General features: G+C 42.0%; 1 protein-coding gene across 3 annotated transcripts in view; it reads right to left on the minus strand.

Annotated features, from left to right (window-relative positions):
• Mme (membrane metalloendopeptidase) overlaps window positions 1–20193 on the minus strand; it is a 78674-nt gene that overhangs the window by 47395 nt on the left and 11086 nt on the right. For all 3 annotated transcript variants that reach the window (XM_041659307.1, XM_041659308.1, XM_041659306.1), the window contains exons 4-7: window positions 1445–1606; window positions 497–577; window positions 303–398; window positions 83–201 (exon numbers count right to left, since the gene is read on the minus strand). In XM_041659307.1, the coding sequence (XP_041515241.1) occupies window positions 83–201; window positions 303–398; window positions 497–577; window positions 1445–1606 (458 nt within the window). The remainder of the gene's footprint in view (window positions 1–82; window positions 202–302; window positions 399–496; window positions 578–1444; window positions 1607–20193) is intronic.

Genomic DNA, 20193 nt, shown 5'->3' on the forward strand with positions numbered 1-20193 from the left:
CAAACATCAATGAAAACAACACGCATAGAAATGTCATTACAACATAGAGAGAGCTTTGGCTGCCGGAGACACACACACTTACATGAATTATATGGTGGGTAGAATTCTTATCGTCAGTGCCAACGAAAAAATTAATGAGGACTTTTTTCCCATATTTAGAATTCAGTTGTGCAATAGCTTTCTCAGCAGTCCAAGAAGTACCTAAAGGAACAGAAGGCGAAGCACGTTTTCTGAAGCTGGGTTTCACGAGCAGGGCTGTCATGTGGAAACTATTAATTTCAAAAAGAGGGAAACAGTCTTACCGTAAGTCTGGTCCCAGTTTTGTGACGCTACTGGCCACCCGTATATATCTGGCAACAGTTTGAGTAAAGGCTGTCCGCCTCTGTTATCAATAGCAGCTTTAAGGAACAAGGAAAATCAATTCAGAGTGGGCTTATGCGTATTCTGCTCATAGTTTGTTAGCAATCTGTGCGTATTTGAAGTAAAGAACACTTACACTCGTTCATACAAGACCTGTACAAGGTTTTTGCCTTCTGAACTGCTACTATGTCTTCTGTTTTGGGTTCTTCAAGGACATCTGAAATCAGGCATTTAGTAAAAAGCATCAAATGAATTGCTGAGTTTTGGCTGCTATTAAAAATTTTTCAACGTAGGTCTAATTAAAAAATAAATGATTTGTCTCTCCCCACTCCCAAATCCTGAGGAAAAACCAAGCCATACTTCATAGAACAGAAGTGGGGTTTGCTCCTCTAGCAAGTTATGTGTATGTCTTTTTGAGAGGGCTGTGAGTGTATGTGTGTGTGTGTTTCTCAGCTTCAGGTACCAGTTACTTTTCTTGAATTTTAAAATAAAAACAAAACAAATAGTACCAAGGAATTTGGTACTTAGTGTCACTAATCCTCTTGATGATTAGAAAAATAATTATTTTTGTGTGAATGTGCAAAGCATGATCCAAATGAATTGTTCTCCCTGCTTAGATATTAAATCATAGAAAACTCCCATTTTTCCTACTAAGCTACTAAGAAGATAATGAGGTGGATGGAGATGGTAGAGATGGGTTTAAACATTCTCTATGTTTCAGAGTAGACAAAGCCTGGTAAAATCTTCAGCAACCTTAACGCAGTCGGGGAGTCAGTGGACATGGTTCAGTAGCAACTATGAAACATTTCCCTTCTATAAAATGTCACGAAGATACCATCACTAGGGTTGAAGAGTTTGAGAACTCGTGTATCTAAAATTAAAGCAGAAAACATTAAGAGATGTCATCACATCCGTTTTGGTGTCTACTACCCTCAGAGTGATGCGATGGAGGTCTGCAAATCCTGGAGGAAACATCAACTCTAATCTTTTGCAATATTTCCTGTCATGGCTGACAAGTACGTCTTATAAAAAAATGGCTGTCAGAGGAAAAAAAATTCAATTCTCAGACACAATCAACACTAACCTTTCAAAACGACTTCTAGCTCATCTCTTAAAATGTCAAAATTACTGTATCGGGAACTGGTCTCGGGTATGACGTTGCGTTTCAACCAGCCTCCGCAGGCGTATTTGAAGAAGTCTGTACACGGCTCAGCGGAGGCATCCATGTTCTGGATCAGTCGAGCAGCTGAAAGACCAGAGAAAGGACCGGGTGAAATGAAAGATGCGTTGCTTAACTAGGCTGGGCAGAGAAAGGAAGGCTCTTTCTTCTTCACATCACTGCACAGAGAGGCTCCTTCCTTGTCTTTATAGAATAGTTCATCTGATGGCATCATGACTAGTACATGTCTGTAGCCTCCTGTCCCTTTACTATTATAGTATCTTCATTTGACTCTGAGTGACTCAAGTCCTCCATCCTAAGTCCTCACCTTTCCCTTCTCTGTGTCCTTGCACCTGGCTCTCTGTAACTGAATTTTCTGCTGTTTACTACTTCAAGGAGAAAGAATTACAGGACTACTTTGTTATTGCCATCTTAGCCCGTAGTTAACATGGTGTCATTCTGCAAGCTGGTAACTTTTACTTGCTGTCTGAAACACAAGGGTGTTGTGTCTTTCAAATTATCTCTGAAACTCCAGAGGATGCAGGACCGACTGCTAATGAATTTTTAGCGGCTCAATAAGGATCTGAAACCTAACACTCATCTTTCTGTCTTGATCACAGTTCTTTAGATTTTTATTCTATTTAAACTTTTTTTATGAGCGTGTACACATGTGCCGAGGCATGGATGTACAGTCAGAGGACAACTTGTGGAAGTTGGTTCTCTCCTTCATCTGTGTGGGTTCTGGGATCAAATTCAAATGGCCACATTTGGTGGCAGGAGCCTTTATCCACGGAGCTATCTCTCAGATCCCACTTGCAAAATTCTGCAATAAAAATTCAGGCCCAATTTGCATTTTTTATGGAGAATCTGTCATAAAATTGGTTGGAAGTTGGCAAGATTTTTCTGAGGTTCACTCTTCCATCTTTGAAAACTGCAAAATCACAAACCTGAGTATTTACATGTACTTTTAGGAACTGTAACTGGTAAGATATGAACTATTACATTCTGAAGATTAGAACAAGGCACAGAGCTCATACCCACTTGGAGGAGAGCAGACCCACTCCCTACAATCATTCAGGGTTTCTTTCTCACGAGAAGTTCAACTGTTTCACGGTGAACACAAAAGAGCAATTGAGAATTCACTGGTATCAGCAGCGTATATATGCTCAAGTGAGCTTCTGAAAGCACTTCACTTTCTGAATTAATTAATTAATTAACTCAAAACTTCAAACAATTGCTGAGTTGTGTGGGTTTTTTTTTTTCCCCAGCTTGGTATGGTAAGTTTTGCAGCTGAGTTTCAAGCCCCTAATTTTAAGGACCTTTTGAATGTGTTTGCTTGTCGAACACTTTAAGCCTAAGTCTTAAACCTCTTCAGAGTTAACCCCAAATCAGTCATCTCTCAACTTCCATGCTATGGTATATAGCTCATTGTTAGTACAGGCTCTCAAAATTGAGTTCTTGGTTAAGACTCTGTATTTCTTCCACCCTTTTGTTAATTTTAATTCCTTAGCTTGTTTTCGATGCCTCTTTTTTCATTCTCAATATCAACCCCCATCTACACCTTCATCTTCTGTTGATCAGTTCATCCCTCCAGCTTTCCTTTACATATTCATTTTATCTTTCGGATTAAACTCCCTAGAGATCCTTTAGCACTGGCCACAACATTGCTCAACAATGTCAGTGGTGTGCCATTTCCCAGGTTAAATGACAAAGTCTTTGACTTGGTCTTGAAGGCTTCCTCTTCCCATGATCCTATCTACTTTCATACTCTTTATTCATCTCTGTTTCCACGAGACAGGCCCACTGGGGGTTCTGAGATGCTCCCGTGCTCCTTAGCCCTGAGTCCTTGCTTCTTACTTCCTCATAACGCATCTTGGATTCCTTCTCTTGTCTTTCCAATTCCTACCATTCGTGTGCCACTTCTTCACTAAAATTTTGTGACTCTGAGCTCTAAGGAAGATGCCTCTCTCTAGACCCCCCTGAGTTCACGGCCTCATTCAACCTTTGGTGTACAGATGAAGCCCCTTTGTACTTTTCACTGTGAATACTTTCTCTATATGCCTCACCAATTTGCCGATGGTATTAATCTTGTTGTATGCCCATCTATTAATTGGTGCAGTTATAAGTCTGATCTGAGTCCCTTCTCCTCCCCTGAGTCAGCCCAGTTCCTCTTTTACTGCCTCCAAAATCCACTCTATCTGTTCCAATCCAATTCTTTATTTTATGTCAGGCCACGCTCTTTCCCAAGCCTTGGCCCCAGGCCCCATCCACCCTAATTTACCCTATGTTCTGCAAGCAGATTAATGGTTTCACAATATTTCAGGAAGGTTCTTTCCAGCTAAAGTTCCAATGTAGTCCTTTACATTCCTTAAAACAAACAATAAACAAACAGCAAACCCAAACAAACAAAAACAAAACAAAATTAAAAGTAAAATAAGAAGCACCCCAGGGATTCCACAGCATATTTTAACCCGATGCAGCTAAGAAGTTGCTGGCTTTACTTCCTCCTCACATGAGACACCTGCCCCTGTCAAATCAGCTTCTGCTGTGAAACAGCTCAGTTTTCTGCTTCTGGAACTTTGACCTGGTTGTCCCAGCCCCCACCTTCTGCTACAGTATCTTTTGCGTTTTTTTCTCTCCAGGAAACTACAGACACTTTTAAAACCCAGCTTAAATCCTCCACCTTGCCCAAAAGCATCCCCACAATACCCATGTCAGCTGGTATCCTATTCATCACATGGAAACAAGTTCAATTTCTCCCCAATCTAAACTTCAGCACTCATTCCTCAGGTCTCACAGGGTCAAATCCTGTTTGCTCCAGACCTGCCAGGAAGAATCCTAGTCTTAGCACAATAGGCCAATATAAGAAAACCTACCAGCACCCCAGAGGCAGAGGCAGGTGGAACTCTGTGAGTTTAAAACCTGCCTGGTCTACACAGTAAGTTCTAGGACAGCCAGGGCTATCTAGAGAAACCATCTCAAAACAAAACAAGAAAGAAGGAAGGAAGGAAGGGAAGGAAGAAGGGAGGGAGGGAGGGAGGGAGGGAGGGAGAAAGAGAGAGCGAGAGAGAGAGAGAGAAAGAAAAGAGAAAGAAAACCTAAAAATGGAAGAAAAGAAAAGATTTTCCTTGAACTTTGAAGGAAACAGAGATATGATACCAGAAGAAAATTGAAATCAACTCCTCCCCCCATTAAGATTATCATGTAAAGTGAAATCCCACAAACGTGGAGCCTGAACACACTAACTAAAGACCTTCTAGAACTACACTCTGTACATTTTTTGGAGCTTTTCTGCTTGAAAAATTAAAGGTAGATGTTGTAAAAGCCACTGGCATTTGGGGAACAAGTCCATTCATTCATTCTCTCTCCAGGTGAGCGGGTCGTTTATGTGAACACCGTCGTACTGCACAGTCTACTGTAAAGACATAAGGAAGCCCTGAGCTGGCACAGTGAACAGTGGGAATAGTAGTAGGTGGACCTTATTGGAATAACACACACCCCACCCCATCAAATGCTTTGAATAGAAATAACGGTACTGGTTGATATTTTGTACTCATGTTGATAAAAATTAGTCCCTTGAGTGTATGTGAGCTTCCCATACTCCCCTACCATAAAGGAAATGGATTAGTATTCGTTCTCAGGCCAGCTTTTCTTGCCAGATCCTAGCATCTGTACTAGCCCAGAGAAACGGCATTCAGAGACAAGCAGAGAGCAGAGAATCAGAATCAGCAGTTTTCCTAGCTACTTCCAGTGCCTCTTGGTAAATCCCACTGACCAGAGATCGCACTGAGTGTCAGTGCTTGCCACCACTTCAAAGAAAGTTCTGTTCTGATGAATATTTGGGGGCCATAGGCCAAGGCAAGTCACAGGCCAGCACTTTAAAGCTGAGTCTTTGATGAACCCTCCTTTAATCCCTTATCATGGGCTGATTCTCATTTTGCACCTTATCCTCTGGACCTCCACTGTGCTGACTTTTCTTTGAAGTCAGCAGTAGACATGTGGGTAGAAGGACCCCAGGAAACACACACGGCTGTGAAACTGGTTGTAATTGTCTCTCTACTTTGTACTGTGTTTTGAATTTCTGGATGTTTGCACGCAGCCAACCCCATGCTCTTCAGATGATCCATTAAGCATCAGTTTCTGACTTCTGGATAAACAAGTGCGTTTTAAAATCAAACAAGATTATTTATTGCAACAAGTAACCATAAAAAGGCAAATGTATTGATATGGAATGTTGCTCAGCAGGTGTAAAGCAAAGAAAAAAAATGCTACAACATAAAACGCCCTATGTAAAAGCCTAAAAAGTCTAGAAGGATAGATGCCGAGGCACATACTATAATTATAGCTATGGGGAGGGAGTGTGTGTGTGTGTTCAACTTTGTATTATTTGCTTATCTTTATTTCCCAATTTGTATTAGATGAATATGCATTCATTACCCTTGCTATAAAGAAGAAAGTTAATTTTTAAAATAGTCACATAAAGACAAGCAAAGTAATCTTCCATTAATAATGAGCTTATTTCTTATGAACGACAGTTCTGAATGTTCCGGGCTGATAAATGGTGCACCATTTTTTTTTTCCCTAACTAATCTTCTCATAACATTCCCCAACTTATTTGACTCTGGGAATTTAAAAACAAGCTCAGCTAGCATCTGGGGAAGTCATTAATTACCGTATTCATTACCGAGGTGTATTGTGTGGGGATGACGGGGAGATGGAACATAAGCTGGGGAAACATTTCGGTCTTTAAGTCAGAGAGACCTGCTTTGAATTCCAAAGCTCTGTTGCTGTTGAGTTGCACATGATCAAGTAGCTTTCAAGAGAGTGGAAGTTGGCGGCTGTGAGAAGCATCACACTTGTTTCTTGGTGTACATGAGTTCTGTAGACAGGTTTTCAGCATGGAATGGCCCAGAAGGAAGGGGCACGTGACTAGCAGAGCCACCCTCCCCTCCCCCATGTGCTTCTCTTCTGCTGCATCCCATCTATGTTTTCGTTCGTCCTTGTTCTGCCCTCCTCTTCGCTTTCCATGCTGCTCTGCAGGCACAGATTCCCTCCTTGGAGGAGAAAGGCAGGGCAGAGCATCAGGGACTGGGGCAGGGGGATGGAGTAAGCATTTAATGGAAGCAGCTCGGGGGCAAGCAGAAATGGGATGTGGGCCAATGGGACACACTGGAGCAGAGATCTGTCTGACCAATATTTAAAGCACACTGGATTAAAGAGACCCCAAAATCTCAGCAGAGAGTTTGGGGAGCAGTACTTTCCAAGCCTGACAAAAAGACTTTGAAACACTTATGTGTAGGATCTGTTCTCGATCAATTACATCAGTTTTGGGGGTGAATCCAGAATTTTAAGGTTTCTTTGCTAGCTCTAATATGCAGCAGATAAAATAAGCAATAAACAGAGAAACAGGGGCCAGAAGATTGAATGTCAGAAACTAAAGATGTCTTGTATTTCTCAACTCAGATATTTCCTAGGCAAGGGCAGAACCATTCATATACAGCAACACACATTGAGCAGTAACTTCTGCTGAGTTCCCAGGAACCTCACCGGGGTCTCATGCCCAAATCCTCTCCCACTGGCCTTCCACACTTACTCCACCGAGTTAAGTCTCCACCCCCCTCCTGACCAGACCCTACCAATGATACATTTTTGTCCTGGGTGTTCAAAAGGTACAACAAGAAAATGCCTTTTTTCCTGCCCTCCATTATCTCTCCTCGTTCTGAGTTCCAAGCAGGGATGTAGCTCAATGGCCCAAGTGTTTGCCTAATGAGTGTGAAAATCAGGGCTGTAACTCCAATATCATACAAAAGCAGGGGGCAATCACTAGTCTACCTATGGGTGCCAATAGTTCCATGTCTCATGATCTCCTCATTCCTGCTGTCCAACAATACCAATAGTGCATCGATTAAACATAGGATTTGGGGCACTACAAAGAATACATATTTTAGTGTTTATGTGAGAACATTTCCTAGATGCCAGTTTTCTGTCTTGTATGTATACTAACTTGAAAAGCAACCCCCCACATTTGTCACATGCTCCTGGGGCAAGTGTCAGAGAGACAGAGGAAGCCTGAGGTCAGTCCAGTGCCCTAGCAGCAAATGAACACAGTGCACGGCACTGCAGGACTTCCTCATAGACTTCATTTTTCAAACCTGATTCCTACTTAGCAGGTCATCGATGCTTCCCAAAAGAATGAAGAATAAATTCTTGGTAATTTCAAAGAAAATATGGGTGATTCTTGTTATTGATGGCCTTTCTGACATATAAAGCCAATACTGAATTTGTGTATGGTGAATCATAGGACTTTGAGGAAATAGCCGAGCCTCTGGCAATGCACCGACCCACTAAACTTGCTCTGTGTTTCTGTTTAAGGACCTCACTGACTATATACTATTGACCTCTGACATGGCACTAACAGGCCGCACAAATTACCCTTAGCTTAGTCTATTTGTTTGGCTCAGTGAATACACACATGAATGGACAGTCAAATGATATTTTCTTTTCCACATGTCCAGGAAACTCTGCAAAAGAGCCTGGGCTGTTGATTTGGGTGTCGAAAGTAAATTTTAGTGCCAAGGCAAATTATCAAACACAGGGTCCACAAATAGTGAGGTTATTTATAATTTGGGAAACATCTGTGAAAATCAACAAAATGAGCGAAACAAAAACAAACAAATATTAGAATCCCCAACACTTATTTCTCAATCACTATTACATTTAAAAACATTCTGTCATGGTCATTATTACATTTCAAAGACATTCTGTCATGGCTGGAGAGATGGTTCAGCGGTTAAGAGCACAGGCTGCTCTTCCAGAGAACCCTGGTTCAATTCCCAGCACCCACATGGCAGCTCACAACTGTCTTTAATTCCAGCGGATCCAGCACCCCCACACAGACATAGCATGTATGGTACTTGCATAAGCAAACACCAATGCACATGAAATAAATAAATAAAAATCTTTCTGTCATTGTGAATTAGATCAGGTATAAGCAGATCAGGTATCTGTTTATAGCACCCCTCTCTAGTCTGTGGCAATTTTTTTCACTGACTATTCCTGTTCTGTATTGAAGACGGATTTAGAAAATTGCACAGGAGCAAAAAAAAAAAAAAAAAAAAAAAAAAAAAAAAAAAAAAAAAAAAAAAAAAAACCGTGTTCAGTCTGTTCTTTCCTAATTGCTCTAAGCCTTCTGATAGCTGGTTCCAAACAACATTTTGACTTTAGTATCTTAAAATAACTGAATAAAAGTATCCAAACGAAGTCAGAGACATGTGAGGACAGCCAGCAGCAGATGCTTCCTGTAAAGACCTTAGGCCACTCATTTATGACCTTTGGTTATAAATATGGCCTATATTAACAGACACTAAGCCTGGTGTTACTCTCAGGCATCTTCAGCAAATTAAAAAAAAAAAAATCTCCTTTGACAACATTCCGAAGACATTGGCAACTCCATTCCTCTTCTTCCTCCCTCTGTCATTGGCCCTCGACTAATGTAAAGGCATAGCTGTAACCCTTAGAAAGAACACAGGGAACACAGGGAAATGTGAAGTGATCATCCTTCAAAGGCAGCAATATGCAAACGAGAGTCTAGGGTACCATTCCAGAAAAGAAAACGACTGTACTGTTAATAAAAACCAAGCAGCCTTTATTACAAACATTCTGGATTCCTTCACAATCCACTCCACTTTTAATGAAGAAAATCCCTACCCCCAAATCGCTCTTGTGTTGCGTTGACTGAAGAAAGATGGGGTGTGGTGGACAAAATGAATCTGCGTGCTGCTTCTTTATCTCTTAACTCAAACTTTCCTATGCTTACTCTCCAGGCCAACCACTCTAAAGCTAAGACTTTATTACTCAGCAGTGAGAAAAGTCATCACTGGGGTTGGAGATGGTGTGGATTCGTGGGTATAGTGCTTACCAACCATGCCCAAGGTCCTGGGTTCAATCCCCAGCACCAGTGTGTTGCTCCAGGCCCGTAATCTCAGAACACACAGGCAAAACATGAGGACTAGATGTTCAAGTTCATCATTAGTTGCACAGCAAGTTCAAGAACAGCCTGGGATGCACAAGACTCGAGAAAGACCGACTCTGGCTACACAACTCTTCCAACTCCATGGGAGATCCGTGGAAAGCCTTTGTACACAGCAGAACAGCTCTGTACATCTGGGCTCTCAATAAACAGGTCTATTTTTGGTGCCCTGGCTTGCAGAGTAATTAGTTTGTAGCTATATTTCACATACAGAGGCTCCCCGACTTACAATGGGAGTGCATCCTGATAAACTTCATCAGAGGTGGAAAATATAATTAAGTAGCAAGCACATAAAATACGCTCATCCTACTCAACAGCATAGCTGAGGAACACTCAAACTTAAGACCTCAGAGCCACAATCATATGCCTGACTGCGAACTCACTGTGCCATTCAGACTACACTAACCGAGAAAAGACCAAACTTCAAAGTATAATTTCCAAAGGATGCTTAATCCTTTTATATCACCCTCAAGGAAAGAGGAAAAAGTAAATCAAATAAATGGTCGTAAGTTAGAACTACTCTGCCCACACTGCCTAATTCACGCCCAGTGCATAGGATGCTTATTCATTGCTGTGACCAAAATACCAGACAGAAATTACTGAAGGGATAGGACTTGTTTCGATTCTGTTTTCGAGGGCTCAGTCCAGTGTGGAAGGCATGGCGGAGACGCTCAGCGTGTACCATGGTGCAGCAGAAGCCGAGAGAAGGGGATGGGCATTCTGACTTCCTTCTTTCTCCACCTTTTTATTTTATCTGGGAGCCTATCCCATGTGATGGAGCAGTCCACATTCTAGGCAAGTCTACTTTAGTTTCTCCTCACTGGAAACGCCTGGCAACATATACCCAGAGGTGTGCCTCAACCTCCCTGATGACTAAACGCAGTGAAGTTGATAGCGAAGACTGGTCATATCACTACGGATATGAACACAAAAACATGCTTACATGAACATGCACACAGGAACGAGCTTATATATAGCAAACCTGGAATCCATTCACCGTCAGACTTATAGACAGAAATTAGAGGGACTTTAAACGCATTGAAATGTAATCAACATAATAGAAACAGAAGTCAACATTCACCAAGCACTTAATTTCATGCTAAGCACATTTGTAAATACTTTGAAGTTTGTTTTCACTTAAATTTTTATGGTATATATATCTTGCTGTCATTTTGACGTATAAACATTCTGGATAAATTAGTTGTAGGTCAGATCACACCACTGGTAAATGGGAAAGTGGACCAGACACACTTAGGACCCACAGTCGATACTCAACTAGTGGATATTGCATATTAATGTTAAATATTAATTGCAATTAAATATTGGATATTTAAAGTAGCCATGCACAGAAGGACTATATGCCCAAGGAGGGCTACTAAGATGAATTTAGATCGATTGTTAGTCGAACTGGAAGCTGATGTTTTTCATATGCCACCATTCTGCCCCAAGTCCAGATAACATGAAAGAATCTCAAAAGCCTCAGAAAGAGAGGAAGCAAATCCCAACTATGCTACCCAGCAAGCCCTGTCTTCTTAGACACTCAAGTGAGCTTAATTTCTCCTAATACGCATGTCATTAGATGTAGCTCTTCGCCTCACTTGGCCCTGGATTTCAGAATCTTTTATTTTAACCATTCTGCAAGTGTAGTCTATAGTCGGTCGTCCCCGAATAAGTGAGATCCTTCAGGCTTATCTCATAGTCCATTTCAATGAATGGGCTCGCAGCCAAGTGAGGGATAGCAGTGATTTCCCCCGAGAGATTCCTTCAAAATTCACAACCAAAAACATGTGCTGATAATAAAGGAAACCGGTGCAATGGTGCAGCAGTTAACTCCAAGTGCAACCGGTGAGGTTAAAAACAGCTCTTTCTTCTTCAGGCGGAATCGGCATTCTCAGTGCTCAAAGACGGCTGGCAATACTATTAAGGGCAATACTGTGATTTAAACAATATACCCCTTAAAATAAGTTATCAAGTTTGCTGTTGCTTGTAGCGATAATGAATAATAATGTTCCTTTTTTTAAAGAGCTGAAGCCGTGAAAGGTCATGAAAAGGCTGCACTGTTGCCTTGGTAACACGTGGGGTGTTACCCAAGCTCCTAGGCCCACCCATGTTCCTCGGGTTTAAACAGGTAATTTTGAATCACGTGTTGGTCAAGGATGACCAACAGACTTCCATGACGCGCAATGACTGAGAGGAGCTCAAGGCCGTGAGCCCTTGCGTCAGTTTTTTGCTAGGGGGCGGTACAAAAAGAGGTCAAGCCAGGTCAGGACGCTTCTGGAATGCTGTCAAATGGGCTTTTCCCTAGTGAGCGATATTAAACCGCGTATCTATTAATAGCCCAAGAACTCCGGTGACAGAAGACTGTTTAGCTCCACACAATCATATTTTTAGTAAGTAAATAGACTTTTTTCTATTATAGAAAACCCAGGGGATTATGCTAAATGATTTGCCTTCTCCGAAAGGTTTTCTCCTCACGACTAATGGACAGACTCTGAAACTTTTCACTTTATTTCAGCAAAAGTTTTGAGTGCCACCATTGACCCAATACTAGTTGGCACTGAGTGAACCTTGGCGGGTACACAGTCGCAAGCTTCAAGCTCAGAGGACTGCACACTTCCATCTTAATTAAGACCATTTCCTTCAAACTGCCTGTGAAGTGAATTCCTCTAATACACTGTCGTCGAGCTATGAAGGTTTTATTTATTTATTTATTTATTTATTTTGTAATTCTCTAATTGAGCCAGCACTCAAGTGACACGAAAATCCCTACTTTATATGACACCTAAGGCTAGATGTTTTCAGTGTGTTCTCGGAAACAAGGGTTGATGTATATGAACGAGGAACTGGAATTGGCATTTTGTGAGGGAGGCAGACAGAGAAAGAGGACTGTGGTTGTTGAAAGCAGCTAGCTTAACTACATAAGGGTGTCCCAAATCAGAACTCAGGGCTTAGTTAAAAGACAGCAGAAATAACCTTGAGAATCATGGGCAGAGCAACCTAGCGCTGAGGAGGGAAACCTAGGCTGGTTGAGACCCTGATCCCAGAAACTGGCAGGTCTTCTCCAAGTAGAACGTTAGCTGAGAACTCTCCCCACGACTGGAAAACTGGGGAATAGAGACACGCAGGAATACATGGAAATTGTTTCTTCATTAACCCAAGTCTAGCTGAGGAGGGAGAATTAACATGTCATATGAAATAATAGGGAGGGAGACATCTACTTGCAAAGGAGATGCATTGGCCACTGATGGGCTAAACCTTGGAGCCTTCACAGCTAGTGTAGAACTAAGAAACCCAACTTCCATAAACAGGCCAATAGGAGACTGAGAACACCTCTTCACTACCTGGCTTTGTGTACCAGGAGTCCTGAAGAATCAACCAGTGTAGTCCAATGGCTTGGGATGTCAAGCTAAAGCACCAGAGAACACGTTTGTATATTCTATTAACTGTATGGTATGGATCTTGTTAGTTGTTGGAAACATGATGATGAATAAGGTCAAAATCATGAAATTTACATTTGTTTTAGTAAGGCACAAACCACACTTTGTACAGCTGGTACCTCTGGGAGAAGTATGTAGGGTACTTTGGGACTGAAGAAAGTCTTGCCTGGTATGGTATTTGTGATATCTAAGAAGTAACTCAGAATGTATTTCAAGGTGACCCAAATAATGTAAAAGCATTGATAATTGTAAGAACACTTAGAACAAAAGTGTGAGTCCCACAACCCTGTGCAATAAAAACTAGTCCATGGTGGATACTCCAAAAAGATCTTTTGTTCTCAATTAACTTATAGCAAATGGTCACCACTTGTTTGTAAACTAAAATCCACACATGCATAAAGCAATGTCAAATGGAAAACGACTTTTACATGCTCATTTAGTTGAAGAGACACTATCTGAAAACTTTTAACTTTTAAACATAATTAGATTTTTATTTATTAAATAAGGCAAAATTGATTCCTCCCCTTCTTCAAGATTTTAAAATTCATAGATGGACTGGCAGTTAGCTGAGGGACTGGCAAGACCTTGGCTTTCTGTGCTGGAGTACAGAAAAACTGTTCCTCCCCATGAAGGAACCCTTCTCCACGTTAAATGTTTGCCATTTATATAAATGGGGCTCATAGAGATTGCATCAGACCCGTCCGGTGACATGGAATACTGTTTTAGACAGATTGGAAGTGATCAGTGGTGGATTAAGCTCCGCACGGAGAGCAACAGAAAAAAGCAGGCCTAGGAGTGAGCAGAGAGCAGCCGGAAGAAGTGAGGACCAGCAGCTCCTTAACCTGGGAAAAGATTATGCGGTGAGGAGCGGGTAGACTCAGTGGCTCAGGACAGAGAAGCAGCAGAAACTCACTGGCCAGAACTGGGAAATGAGGAGGGAGTGAAGCCCTCAAGGGACCAGGCTGGGAGCAAGGATGGGAGCAGAGGTCAAAGGCAGATCAGCTAGTATAGGGCTGACTGGACGTGGAGCCATGGAGTCACTGACCCTGGTCCCAGTGAGTACCAGGCTACCGGGAGGCTGAGCCAGCCCTTAGGTCCCAGATGGAATATTGTCACAATGTCAACTTTCCATTTCTCTTCGATGTCTTTGTGTCATTACCCTAGCTGGTGTGTAGTATTCCAAGTTTGACAACAGTTACTTTGAAAATGGATAAATTTATTAAACTGGCTTTCAAGATTTAGCTTGTGTCATTTATTTTCAGCACATTATCAGAGACTTGTTCCGGAATATTATTTACACTGTTTCCCGAAATTCACAGTTGTGTTCATGACTATGTGTATATTACATTATTAGAGTCAATGAAATATGACTAAAATAAATTTCTCAGTCACACATATTGTTGCTATTTTGATACTTGGATTTCAATTAACAGAATTGTTAATTGCTCTATACATGTGTTTTTGGAATAATGAGCTCATTTAGCTTCAGAATAGCAAAGGTACCAAAAGCATCAAAATTTAATCTAAATAAATTCATTATGCCAGAAAATTAAGTCAAAGGACTTAACAGATCTTGGGGAAAATGATGTGGGAAGTCCTTTTGTACATGTGTTGCTTTTATTGGTTAATGAAAAAAGAAGCTGTTTCGTCAGTGGCTAAACCGAATAGAGCTAGGCAGGAAAACTAAACTGAATTCTGGGAGAAAGACAGTAGAGTCAGAGAGAAGCCATGTAGCTGCCAGAGGAAAAAGACAAGAGCCATCAGCTAAAAGCTTGCCTGTAGGCCACAAGTCTCATGGTAAAATATAAAATAATAGAAATGGGTTAATTTAAGATGTAAGAGTTAGCTAGAAATATGCATAAGATAATAGGCCAAGCAGTGATTTAATTACTACAGTTTCTGTGTGGTTATGTCGAGTCTGGGCAGCTGGGAATGAACAAGCAGCCTCCCGTAACAGGGAAAATGTTTGTAAGTAATGACTTGATCATCAGTCTGAGTATAAGTTTTTGGCAATTTGAGAAATCTGTAAGAATTCCTTTTGCTCTAACCAGAGGGCAGTTTTTTCAGTGAGAACTGTGTGATGTTCTACACAGTGGGAATCTGGTCTAAGGAGTGAGACTCACTATCTTCTTGGAAAGGGGACAAACGACAGCCAGTGCTTAGAGGTGCCAGGGACCAAGACACCCAAGTGCAGGGTTTGCTGACAGCTGCACATGGGACCTAGGGAATGAAAGGGACCTAGGGATATAATCTCCTCTGTCCTGCACCTTTCTCTTCCTTTTTGCAACTCTGAAGGTGTTAGGGGAAAACACTATAATAAGGCACAGGCAATGGCTTTCTAGAAAGAACTTTAGTAGCTCAAGAAAGAATTCCAAGAAGCTACAGATGGGATTTACATGGTATCAAGAAAACGTCTGTCTGACAAAGGAAACAATTGAGTGGAGACAATTTATAACACAGAGGAAAAGCCTTGCCAAATACACGTTTGACAGAGATTGACATCTTAAAATATAAAGAACTCAACAAAATGACAACAAAATTAAACAATCTAATAAATAGTGGATATATGGAAGAGACAGACAGTTCTCACAAAGTAAAGTACAAATGGCCAATAGACATATGAAAACCTTATATTATAGCCATCAAGGAGATCCAGTTGAAAAGCACATTGAGATCCCATCTCCTCCCTTCAGGACGGCTATTATTAAGAAAACGAATGGCAACAGACACTGGCGAAGATGTAGAAGAAAGAGAATTCTTATCCAGTACTAGTGGGATGTACATCAGCACAGGCACAGCGGCAATGATCATGCATGCTCCTCAAATACCGAAAAAGAAGTACCACCCAGCACAGCTATGCCAGCCCTGGAAATGCATCCTGAGGAATCTCACTCAGCACTCGGTCTTGATACCTGCACACCCGCGCTGGCTGCAGGGCCATCCGCAATAGCCCATACAGAATCAGCCTAGGTTTCCATCAACAGAGGACTGGATAAAGAAACACAATGGGGTTTTATTCAGCCTCAAAAAAGAAGGAAACGGTGGTGTTTGCTAGTGGTTACCTGATAGTTCCTTTCAGCTGGGCTTCCTGATCAGCTAGCTGGCACTGTGACTCTTACCCCTTCATTAGCCTCACAGCTAAGATACTGTAAACAGGCTCCAGGGTTGAGGAATGGGGGCGGGGAGAGGAGGGCAACCCCACTTCTGATATGCAACACTTGTTTTTGAAATTCTGAAGAAAGATCACACCTTCGAGAAATGTTTAAGCAAACACTTTAATAACTTTCCAATTAATTTTGAGTTTTTGTGTAGAGTACAGAAAGATAAATTTAAACGAATCCTTAATAAGTCTACTATCCCAGAGTCCCATAACAATATGTCAGGCAGGAGGCCTGCCAGATCGCCCCTGGACATGTTGTTTATGCTTTTGAGTGACATCATCACCTGTGGCAGCGTGTGACCCAAACCCCTAATCTGTATGAACAGATCATGTGGCATGTGCGTCCTCACCCCTTAGTCATAATCAGCAACGCTTCTCTCCCTTCAGAAAGTTGTCTCCCACAAACTCACCACTAAATGGAAGAGGGGCTTGGCTTGTGACAGAAAATACAACCAGAAAAGCATTTTGGAAGTGGGTTTCTCCAAGAAAGTGTGAGGGTATGAAGTCCTAAGCCTGCTCCCAGAAGGCTCCTTCTAGCTCTCTGGCTCCAGCAAAATGGCTTTCCCTGTAGCCCTCTCTCCCGTGCGCTCTCTGTGAGACAGTATTCATCGTCCACAGGTCAAACCAGCCTTCTGTTATCACGGTGCCAAATCGGGATCCGCGCTTCTCCCCGGCACTTATTGAGGCTTCCGCCATCCAGTCATCCCAGCCTCGCCTACTTGTCTGTCATCCCACGTCCCGAGACAGTCATTTCTGCTCATTAAAGGCTTTGGCGCCCTCTCTGCAGTCAGCTCTTCCACACCTGCCTTTGCACCTGGCATCGGGGACGTGTGAACAACTGTCTCGATGCGGCTAAGGAGTTCTTGATTTTCGGAACACTCCTGATTATCACCTTTATTCTACATCAGTGTATTTTCACAGCACCGCAATGCGGCTGTTGGCCTTTTCCAGGGTCCTACTCTCTTTACGTCCACTACAGCCGCCCTTCTGGAAGTAGATTTGTCCTCTTCGCGTGCAACACTGTGAAGCAGTGACCACTCGGTCTCCTGTGCTTCGAATTCCGCGGGTGCAGTCGTTCAAACCACCGCTGATTCCAATGCCCAGTAACAGAGGAAGGCAGAGCCCTCTGTCTAAGAGAACTGCTGGCCGCATTCCCCATAATCTTTTACTAGACAATGGAGATCATCTCTCCATCTTCCCCCAGAATCCCCGTCCTGTTCCCTCTGCTTTAGTGTTATCTCATGCTGGCGCTCAGCGCTTTTCAATCCCAATGGTCACTCTAACTCTGACATCTGCTTTTTCACGTGCTTGGGTGACCTCTCACTTGGATGGCTGTCTGTCAATCTTTTTGATTATTCGATTCTCAGTCTCTTTTGAAAGAGTTTTGTTTTTTGGGTTTTTTTTTCTTTTAATTTCCAAATGTGTTACTTTATACCATGCCATTCCGGCTCTCTTCTCTACCCTCCTCTGGGAATCTCAACCGTATTGACATGGGCTGATGACTTTCTCTTCAGCCCCAGCTTCCTTGAACTCTACTACCAATTACAAGCACCTCAAATTTAAATGGCCCCAAGGTGAATGCCTGCCTATAATCTGTCCCACCTCTTAATTAGCTCTTCCTGGCTTGGTGGATGGCTTTACCTATCCTTTTTTTTTTTTTAACCTACCAGTTTTCCAAGTCTAAAGCTTGCACGATTTTCTTCTTTAGTTCTTTTGTACTGCCTGTTTGTCTGAGCACTTTATGTAATGAATTCTACAAAACGTTCAACAAACATACCCAACCCGATGCACCTCGAATATTGGAACCTCATAACTAGGCAACCATGATCCTCATCCAGATAAGTGTAGGAGGCTTAGCTCCTGCCCTTAGCCAGTCTTTTGCTAGAACAAAATATACCGCGATCCCTCAGCAACCCGGATCACGTGGCATGCATCATTTAAAACTTAGAATTCTCTGATTTTCCATTGCGGCAGACAGGAGTCCCCAGCACTTTAACACGGACTATGTGATGCAGCTGATGCTCGCCTCCCTAGCCAATACCAACATTCAACACTTCCCCGTTTGACTCCTTATCACCCCATTACTACACATACCCAAAAATCTAAATGGATCCTCTCAGTGCCTTGGTCGCGTCAAGTTCTCCCTCATTCTCTTCTGTGAGATAGCCCTCCAGATAGACTTTGAGTTCGCTGGTCTTCCCAAGTTCTTGCTCATTGAAAAGTTATTCCCTCCTCTGGGTAAATCTTTGCCTTCACCTTATTATGATATACCTTTCTTGGAAAAATGCAAATGTCTAGGCGATTTCTGTGCACACTAACATCCATGTACAAACTTCAGTTGCTTTCCTTCCTCACTTAGAGAATAGTAAACCGGTGTGTGTGTGTGTGTGTGTGTGTGTGTGTGTGTGTGTGTGTGTATGCATGGCTATCTCAGTATGTTTTAAAGGCTTCTCAAATTATTCCACTAAGCTGTCAAAGTTGGAAATAATGATTTTTTTCATTTTTTGGACGTCTCTGCACAGACAAGCACCCTAGGAATTTGCTAACATCCTAACTGCGAATTCAACAGGGTAGGGCTTGGGAATGAGCATTTTTGGAAGTGGTGTGCCTTGTCCAAGGACCTACTCTGAAGAAAGGATATGGTCACTTCCTCCCATCTCTGTATTCTGCATTGAATATAATCAGAGGTGAGGGAAGAGCTAGCTTTGAGGGTTAGACGGACAAGCATAGAGTAGCTAGGTTGTTGAATGAGGCTGTGGCTATCGGGAGGTTTTGCTTTTTTTTTTTTTCTTTTACGGGAAGTAGATTTAAGTGTCCATTTCTGGTTGAGCTCATTTTTAACCTAGTGAAAGCCAAAACTGTCACTCCCTGTGTAAGATAGAGCATGACAATAAAAAAAAAAAACAATGGCAAGAGAGGATGTTTTTAATCTTAGAGCATCTAAAATCAGCCTCTCTTGTTTTTCTCTGGTTTTATGTGCGTTTGTTGTTATGCTTTTCAATAAAAATATTTAAACGCCACATTTGTAATTTTTCTGAAATAAGATATTAAATGAGATACACCTGAGCATATAGCCACAGTGCTTCTCCCTGGAAGATGAGCAGTATGGAATGGGCTGTCATTTGTCTTTGCTTTCTCACTGTAACAGGATGCCTTTTCAATTTCAGTCTTGTAGATAAGGGAAATGAAATACAGCAAGCCTAAAATGACTTAATTAAGATCGCACACAATAACACAGGATGTGGCCAAAACTTACATGCCAGCTCTCTGCTGCTAGAAGTTTCTTAGTGGAAAAAGAAGGCAGGAAGCTTTCAGATGAATGTGCCTTAATTATTCATGACACTCACATCTCTTTTAAAACGAAAAAGTCAACGTCTCCTGCACATATCTCTTCCCGGAATTGATTCTTTTCATCTGATTTTTAATTGGTGTTGATCCTAAACTATGCATCAACTCATAATCAAAGCTGGAGTCCTGGTTTGATTCCCGTTGCTGCAATAAGACGCCATGGCCAAAACTAACTTGGGGAAGAAAGGGATTATTGACTTACAAGTTACAGCCCATCATTGAGGCCAGCCAGGGTAGGAGCTCGAAGTAGAGAGTGCTGTTTTCTGGCTTGTTTCCCTGGCCTTCCTCAGTTAGGTTTCAGGCCCACATGCCCACAGCGGGTTTGGCCCTGCCACAGCACTCAGCAATCAAGAAAATACCCCACAGTCATGCTTACAGGCTAATCTGATGGAGGAAGTTCCTCAGTTAAGAGTCCTTCCTCTTATAAACATCTGGGTTTGTATTGAATTGGCAGAAACTATGACAGTAGCATTTCAGAGATGTGTGAAATAAATTCCTATTTGTTTGATGAGAAAGAAAAGTTAGGGACGGGAAAAATACTAAAGAAACCAGTTAATACAAAGAAGCCTATAATTACAGGTTAAAACCAATCTGACGGACTTCGAGCCATGAAGTTGAAAATGGGCCTTTTGCGTCATGTATTAGCAAGGTCCTGTCTCCAGAGGACAATCCTTGGTGGTTGGATCACTGGAGGCTGGCT

This window comes from Microtus oregoni, unplaced genomic scaffold (genome assembly GCF_018167655.1).
Source record: "Microtus oregoni isolate MIOR12 unplaced genomic scaffold, Mior012 000010F_ref0000083, whole genome shotgun sequence".
In the NCBI taxonomy this organism is placed as follows: domain Eukaryota; kingdom Metazoa; phylum Chordata; class Mammalia; order Rodentia; family Cricetidae; genus Microtus; species Microtus oregoni.